Source organism: Sinohyriopsis cumingii, chromosome 2, assembly GCF_028554795.1.
Source record: "Sinohyriopsis cumingii isolate HCF-2022 chromosome 2, ASM2855479v2, whole genome shotgun sequence".
In the NCBI taxonomy this organism is placed as follows: domain Eukaryota; kingdom Metazoa; phylum Mollusca; class Bivalvia; order Unionida; family Unionidae; genus Sinohyriopsis; species Sinohyriopsis cumingii.
Window position 1 is genome coordinate 125,070,821 of NC_142962.1, and position 9,273 is coordinate 125,080,093.

The 9,273-nt window shown below is 34.5% G+C and overlaps 1 protein-coding gene across 1 annotated transcript; it reads left to right on the plus strand.

The window, feature by feature from the left end:
* The first annotated feature begins 859 nt into the window (after positions 1-859).
* Positions 860-9,009, plus strand: LOC149805759 (transmembrane protein 151B-like). Its single transcript, XM_089934765.1, has 2 exons — positions 860-892; positions 7,034-9,009. The coding sequence occupies exons 1-2, from the start codon at positions 860-862 to the stop codon at positions 8,780-8,782; spliced, it is 1,782 nt and encodes a 593-aa protein (XP_089790891.1). The 3' UTR covers positions 8,783-9,009.
* The last annotated feature ends 264 nt before the right edge of the window (positions 9,010-9,273 follow it).

The following is a 9,273-nucleotide window of genomic DNA, read 5'->3' on the forward strand; positions in this document are numbered from 1 at the left end:
GTACGTCGTTTCTACACACGGAAAATGCATTCAATTACATTGGCAGACCTAGCCGTGTAAATTTATTCCACTTGGTCTCGATTCAGCAGAGCTGAAACGTGGTATATTGATGTGCTCTTCAGATGTTTCTCTTACTGGCTTCTCCAGCCAATATCACGAAAGCGTTAGAATGCTACTGATCGTGCTGATAACCACACCACTGCGTCTGAACTAACTACAATGATGAAATAGACCAATCCATTATTAGAGTCCCTGGAACATTGATCCGAGATCGACTTGTCATTAGTGTTCGCTCAATTGATTTATGTTTCGTTAAAGGATTGAGTATCACTGTAAATGTCTCACTGTGGCAATATCACAGTATTTACCAAAAACTCTCTCTTTCTCGCAGCAATGTTCATAAACACAAAGGATTATTGTATGGTGCTTTCCATTGTGTGAGTTCAATAGAGGAAATAGGAATAAAAAGTGTTCAATCTGTACAATTGAGGAAGACAAACAATTTTCTACTTATAGCTTATTGTGGGGATACGAAGTGTCGTTAGATTATTACGTAAATGACAGAAGATATTTACTGTTAAGACTAACTGCTGTGTATGTTACTATCTTTCGCAATCTAGTTTGTGATTGTCTATTCGTAACCATAACCTGCAGCAATTGGGCGTCATGCCACTACTAACGATACTACGGCCATGGCGTGTATCCATTTTATTTTTGTTTTAGTTGCGGAAACGAAAACCTGCTATTGATTGCTTCAGTCGATGACTGTATCAGATCTGACTAGTAGTTCCGAACAAAAGTAGATTCCTGAGTAATATGGTATCAATGTTTGGGATGAAGAAATCGAAGAATTACAGTCATGGAATCTTCGTCACTACCAACAGATCTAAAGGTAAGGAAATGTTTTGTGATAGTATCAGTTAAAAGCTCTACTCTTTAAAAAAAACCGCTTTTTGGCAGCCATTGTATGCGAAACCTATCTGCTGTCATTAGTAAAGCAAAACGGATCCCAACACTGTCTTCAGATTGGTATATATATATATATATATATATATATATATATATATATATATATATATATATATATATATATATATATATCGAAATACTTGTGGTTTTATTCATATATGTGTCGGATATCATTCTGCAACTTAAATAGTTTTTGTAAAAGACCATTTTTACCTACCGCTGGTAGAAACATATACCCCGCATGGCATGCTGTTAAACTTCGTCATCTCTACCTGAGTTAAATATTTTGTCTTGATTACGATACAACTATTACAATATAAAAGTGAACTGCATCAAGTATTCAAACCCTGGAATGTGGAGAATATTCGATCAACATTCAATAAATAACTAAATAATAAAGCACTAGCTAGCTGAAAGAGTGTGGTTGTAGCGCAAGGGAATTTTTTTAACCATATGTATATATTTTCAGTTCATCATTACCGAAATTATAACTCTACCTAATAATGTTCGTGCTGCCCCGTATATGTACGTGCATGTTTTATATAGTATGTAGTATGTAGCATATATTTGTACAAGTCGGCTTGAATAGTTACAAATACTTCATCAGCACTGTGCATTGAGCTTAATTCTAATTTGAAAATTTTCCAAAGGTTAGTATCTCGTCTGAATCATATGCGTTAGTTAGAGCAACAGCAACGACAATAACACGAAAATGGAATGAAACGGACAAATTCAGCAAATTAAGTTCAACAGTAGCGTTCCTTTTTTGAATAATGTACGCTACAAGAGATGCAAAACTTACTTCAACTACTTCGGGGACTATATATATATATACATGTATGTATATATATATATATATATGTATATATGTATATACATACATATATATGTATATAGTGTGTGTGTGTGTGCTTAACTTTTGTCCCTGTATTTAAGTTGTACTTTAGATGATGGTTGTTCGTAAACATAATGTTTACGTAGCGTTTAAGTTCAGGGCCAGTTTTGTTTACAACTAGACTAGGATTTCTCCGTTGGATTGCTTCACATTCTAATATGACATCGGTCAAGAGAAAATGTGTATGCATAGGGAATAGACAAACAAAAATAAATTTCTGTTTTAGATCAGTCTATGGGAATCAACTTATGATCAAAGTTTATAGCTATGTTATCAAATATACTTCAAGAGAAATTTTTTAAAATATTAATTGGAATTACTAAAGTTGTCATTAACTTTTGGAATTATACACAACTTTGGATTTTTGTGAACTCAATTACATTCTGGATTGCATCATTGTGGTTATATCTGACGATTCAAGAGAATCGGAATTCATTCGGAGCCAGGATCATTTGGAATTTAATACATACATTTGGAATAAATACACACATTAAGAAGAGAAAGTGTTATATATGTTCTAAACCATCTAAGAATGAACTTTATCTCATAACGCTCTACCTTGCTAAAAATGGTGTATAACATATAAATAAGATGCATTTTACATATGAAAGCCAATGCTCACTAAGTTAGTCATTCTCCTAATCCTTAATTACGTGATTTTTACACATTTTGCCTTTTCCATTTTTCATGGTTTGAATTTATTTATATATACTTGATTATACTTATTCGACCATTTTATTTAGTTCTGATTCGGGTTTGAGCCGATTCACATACAAGAAATTTTTTGAGTTTATACTATTTTATATGCATAATAGACCCTCAAGAAAACTGCGGTATTTTTCATGGCTTATGTACTAAGTTCAGTACTGTCACTTTGGCTGATGTTGGCGTAAGATTTATGACGTGGAGAGTGTTCAACGTTTCAGTCGCCATTTTTATTTAACCGTAGCCAGATGTACTTCAACAAATGAGGGCACGTGTTTATAATATAAGAAGTAGGTGAATGTTGAAATTGACCAGCTGGTATAATGTTATGCTTATGAGACTATTGTAAAAGTATATAATAATGTATAATTACAGCAGATATGATATACGAATATGGATATGTATCTATACTCTTGTAACTATCCAGTCCTCTCGAACGTGTGTATATATATATATATATATATATATATATATATATATATATATATATATATATATATATATATATATATATATATATATATATATATATATATATATATATATATTAGATTCTAGAAGTTACCATCTGCACATTTGTTACATTTAAAGCATGAGACAGCTACTTATTTCTAACTGCCGAAATTTTTTAACATTTTATTTTTGTTCATTGAACCTGATATAAAGTAAATCTCAAATGAGATGGACAAAATATACAATTTTATAAACCCTGTAAACAGTCTGTATATGTTCATCAAATCATGCACTATTTTCACTATGACCGGTAACCAGCATTTGACATGGTAGCAGGGGGCCCGGAGGGGCCGAGTGGTCTTAAGCGCTCTCCGTTACGGATCACTGCCATCTCACCTCTCTCTGCGTGGGTTCGAGTCTAGGATTCGGCCAATGTGGGTATGTGAGAAAGCCTGCCAGTAGCTTCTCGTGGGTCGGTGATTCTTCCCGGGTTCTTCCTCCACCATTAATACTGGCCGCCATGCATAGCCTATCGTGTGCTGAAAAATGGCGTTAAACCCCACAACATCAACATCGACATGGTAACAGTTTATCTATCCATGCCTATCCTAAGTTTTTTTTCAGGTACATACTTTTCGTTTATGTATACTAGACACAAAATCTGTCCTTATTCAGGCGGATCTATATCGCCACATTCGTATACTTTACCATATATACTACCTATCGTGTATAACAATTATCCAATAAATACCCAGATTTGCTTATTCATACATTCTAGAGAGTCGGGATATCTAATGCAACTTCCCTTTGTAAGCTAACAAAACTACATAATATTACTGCGTCAGATCAAGTATAAATAGGTTCATGTATTTCGCAAATTGTCAAAAATCACTGAAATACCTTGCGTGTTGGAAATTTATGCGTAAGTTTCTTTTTGCGACTTTCGCGGTTGAAAAGAAAATCGAGAAATATCTACCTTGGCGGAAATTGGGGGCGCTAAACAATTAGTGTCACAAAGTGCTACAATAGGGAAATTGAATCATGCGAAATTTTCCAAAATAGTGAATTCGTAAAAATCAGCAAAATTTCACCAGATACAACGAGCAATTACATGTTACTAGTAGTTCAAATGATGGATGTCTTGAAATTCAGCTTCCTAATAATAATAATAATAATAATGATAATAATAATTTGATTTAGTTCAGGCGGTAATAAAGCATACATGTCCCTGGACACGTATTAATAGAAGAAGAAAACGTACCTTTCAAATACAACATGAACTAATCAGACATCCTCTGCTTAGATGTAATGTAATAAATTGTCTCTACTCATGGTTTTAAATATTGTTATGGTAGAATCATTATTCTGCACTCTGAGTACTTCATATTATTCAAGTCAGCTGAATTCCCTGTAAGCCTTTCTAAATTACTACGAGCGAGTGGGGAAACTTACGACGATGATTTTCACCGAAAACGTCATTTAGCGCTGACAGGAAGATCGATGATTTCATGAGCAATCATATTGAAGTACCCACGCGATACATTCTGGGTAATTTATCGCACATAAATAGTGTTTGATTTCAGTGTACAATATCGTGGCTTTAATTGCTTTCAATCCCGTTTTAGGCTTGCGCTTAAGTAAGCTCATTTGTTTTCAAACATGTTATAACACCAGGTATAAAATGTGTTTAACAAATAATTTACTTGCCTGAAACTGTTTCGAACTGCGATTTTAATGTCTTTAATGTCCTAGATATTTGTCTGCTTTTGTCTACAAATAATTTAATTGTTGTAACTCTTAGCTGTGTCATGTCGGTAAAATAACTTGTCCAAGGCTAAGATTTTTACGTTAACCGATGTGAAATAAAATTTTGTGTGTCTTTTATCTTGTCTCAAACAATTTTTCTCAGACATGTTAGATCCGATTCCTGTAGTGTGCCAGTCTTACGGAACAACCACTGTTTATCAGAACTGTCAGTGAGAACCATTTGTTCAGGGATTGGAATAGATTCCATCAATACAAGTATTTATGTCACTCGACCTGTAAGTTAATCTTTATTTGATTAGCTATTGCGCTGACACCTTCAGCACTTACAACAGACTGTATATACCGAATGCAATGAACGTGAGGGATTGATTAGAACTTTATCCGGTGTGTGTCGTCCTTCGAGCGATCTGAGTAGGACGTCATCAGTCAACATTGGCTAGTTTAAGTTCTCAAATCACAGTAAACCAGTGGGGACGTTCTATTAGGACCAAACATGACCCTCATAATCACTTCATTTTGTGATATACTGAAGCTTTAACGCGGTTATTTATGGAGAAAAAAAACTTCACGAGTGAATCAGAACAATTTTATTAAAGGAAATATACTGGTGAAAGATAGTTTTACGTCCACCTAATTTGGAGCGAAGAGATCCAGGTCACATTACATCATTCTGATATTGCCTTTTGCTATATTTCACGTTGAGATATTATTTGTTTAGGTTTCTTTTATAAAATGATTATACAGCAGTTATGTGAATACCACAAGAATATTTTTTAAAAAGTACAGGACCCTAGCCTAAAAAATTCCAACGAACAAACTGTTCGTTTTGGAGGCAAATACTTACTATTTATTCTATCTGAGGGCCAACGTTTCAGTTGAGAGCCCAAAGGATGCTGTAATATTCTGAAAATAGAAACATTGCGCATGTCATATTGATATAGGGCATTGATTCTCAGCTGAAGAGCCTATTAGCTCTAAATGTTATACATTTGGCAATATCGGCATATTTGCTGACTCTGGCATACGTAGAAGACTAAACGAAGCCTCATAAATTGAGACATACAATGCAAACAGTATTTTGTATTACGTTCAAGCCTTAATATTATGTCTATTTTACTTATTCATACGCATGCTGAAAACCGACTCTTTACTTGGGAGACATATCGCTCTTTTGGTAAACTTGCATGATGAGCTTTCAGTTTTGTACAAATTATACCGAGCTTCCAAAATAAGGCTCTCCATTACTAAAAAAATGAAACCAACTTTAATAGAAACCCTCCTGGCAAAAGGGATGTCATCTTTGTGCAGCTGATGATGCTCCGCCATTATAAGTGACTGCCATTAGAAAAGATGAAAAACGTTTTAACATCTACTGAAAACAGCTCAAATTTATTTTATCAATGCATCTTATTTTGAAAACATTGTAAATTTACACAAATAATGCCCATACACCATCAAACATTTCAAAATGTCAACATTTTTTCTTAAATAACCGCTTACGAGAATTTTACAAACCTTGACAGAAAACATACCGATGTCAAAAACAGTCAGTACCAGAATGGAGATTTCAAGCAATACAATTGCATTTCTAATTACAATAAAGATCTATGAATATAAATAATTTCTCGGACATTATTTGTCGCGTCAAAGTTATAAAAAAAATGCTCTCTTGTTCTGGTTTTATCTTTTATTGACCTTATTCTACCCAAATCTGACAGCCATATTTAGCTTTGCGCTACATAGTATTCATTAAATTTGATAGAACCCAGTTAGATCCCTTGCAAGTGATCCTTTCAATATGCCTAGTATGTATATATTACGGGATAAGATATCAGTTTAGCTAAAAACTCTTTGAGCGTTCATATTTGTTATCATAATTAGTTTCATTTTTATTTTAGAACATTTATTGGAATAATAAATTTAGTTAAGTTGAATCTATGTAGGGTTGTCATCTTAATGTATTTCTTTTTATAAAAAAAGGAAAACGTGGTTTTTAAAGGTAAATTCGTCGTCGGTTTAAATCTTAGATTTTTTTTGCAAATGACATGCCAAGTAAGCAGTCTCCTTTGGATACTTATTGCAATGGTCTTCTTTATTATCTTTCCAATGAGCACAAGAAATGTGGTTACATTTGTTAACAGCCGTGGTATAGAGGGTTTCCTCTCTTCCTTTATTATTTTATGAACAAAGATATACGAATACAATTAGACAGGGGATAAGCCAAATTAACATTTTATTTTTCAGCAACAACCGATAAAGCAGTCTTTGTGCATGTCCTTGCGCCGAGATGCTCATTGGAAGTGTCTCATCCTGACACTGCTGATTTATGGATGCCTTGCAGCTATATGTTGGTGTCGATTGGCTGTCGTTACTACGGTTATCGTGCATTACGAGCGACATATTTCCCGAAAGGATATTAACCAGTCAAATCCGTGTGCCGATGGTTACGTTTATATACCTGTAGCATTTGTAATTTTGCTTTATCTCGTGTATCTTGTTGAGTGCTGGCATTGCCACACACGGTTGGAGCTTAAATATAAAGTGGACATTGCAACAGTTCGTCACAAGATGAGACAGATTCGTGAATCTTTCCCTATTCTTTGGTGGAAGGCCAACTGCTATCACTATGTTCGACGGACACGATATGTTACTCGTTATAGAAATGGTGACGCATTTACGTCTACGCAAGTATATTATGAAAGGGTAAATTCTCATTCTACTGGTTGTGCGTTTAACTTTACCAACTGTGGAGTTAAGGATATGTCTAAATGTGTAACAGGTCTAGAGGATTATCCAGCAACTAAGATTCGTTTTAGTATGGGAATTTCGTTCGCAAACAGAGAGTCTGAACAGGAATTTCAAGAACAAAGGAGTCAGTTTTTCAGCGAAAATGAGCGTCGAGACGATTATATGGAAACTAGAGAAGGCATGGGCTTGCTGAACGTAAATTTTAAGGAGCATGTGATTGCCTTTAGGGACCCTTATAATCTGCCGTGGTATGTTTCTAATTTCATTTTCTGGATAACATCTTTTATTCTTCTTTCATGGCCCTTGAGAGTTATTATTGAATACAAAACCGCTTATCTTGATTTTCATATCCATAAGGTTTTTGGTACAAATTATGAGAACCATAATCAGACTGGACAAATAACTCGCGTGGACACGACAGCAAGTACAGAACTGGAAATGAAAATTCGCAATAATTTTGCTATTGTTCCAAGCTATTCAGAAGCCTTGTTAATAGATGTAAATGCAACAAGTTCACATACATTTCATGATGCTAATGCAAATGTTACTTCACCAGCTCTAGCACCTACTCGTAGTATTACATGGAACAATATATCAACAAGCCCAAGCAATGGATATATTAGTAGCTTTTTCTCAGGTGCCTATTCTCCGAATATTTACCACAACAATAGTGTTTCCATTATAAATGGTGCTGCTGTTTTTCAAAATGATGGTGCATTTTATCTCAGAACCAGAGCCTCTGGATCAAGCCTTAATTTACAAAGAACATCCTCCTGGAGAAACCAAGTAAAGTACACACAGAAAGCAAGTTCAGGAAATACCATGTTTGTGTTATCTAGTCCAGAATCATCGGATGAATATTCAGTTATTGTAGACCACAGGCTTTCATCTGCAAGAATTTGCAAAGCTGATAGTTCCTATAACACGATTCGATCATTATGTTCTAACGTGAATCCACCTGAGTTTGGCAACATAATAAATAATCAAGCAGCTAGCTCTTGTTCGACGCTTCGTCCAGTAAATATATCGTGTTCAATAATGCAACTTTGCGAACATAACGGGAACCGTAACTCAGGGATACTAAGGACGGAATCACCTCCAGGTTATGACGAGGCTTTAAATATGCAGACACCTCATCGCGTGGGAACGTTACCCATGTTGGGATCTATCTCAGAACATGAGAGGTTGATTCGAAGCCCTAGAGTTGGACGATCCTACCATACAATTACGGAAACTTCCTTATAGAAATAAGATTCTTTGAGAAATATTTGTACAACTTTAAATACTATGTCGGGCAAAGAAGAAACAACGTTAACTTCCTAAAGCTATAAATGTTCAAAACACCAGAAGAAAGCATTATAGTGAATCAAGCAAGAATTTTGCCAATTAAGTTTAATTTTCAAATAGTCTGTTTATTATTAATCTGATGTAAAATAGAAAGCTGTATTAAAATCTGAGCAATAAATATATAATTATCTGAAGATCAAAATATAGTATGTGCCTTTGCTTTAAATTAATGAACTTATTATATTACGTCTTGTCACAAAGACTACACTATATATTTGTGTTAGACATAATGATTTTTACGTATCAAAATGTTGTACTCCTATTCAGATGAGATGCACCAAAATCTCTGTCCAATATAGGACCATCTAGGCCTCTGCTATCTGATGATAAACGAAGGAAACATAATTATTTTACCAGTATGTGCGTTTGCTCAGATTTGTGTTGGCACG

What these genes read in the sequence shown, in the direction of transcription:
- LOC149805759 (XM_089934765.1), top strand. Translation starts at nt 860, where the DNA reads ATGGAATCTTCGTCACTACCAACAGATCTAAAG. An exon ending in CACTACCAACAGATCTAAAG is followed by an intron (nt 893 to 7,033) that starts GTAAGGAAATGT and finishes TTTATTTTTCAG; the next exon opens with CAACAACCGATAAAGCAGTC.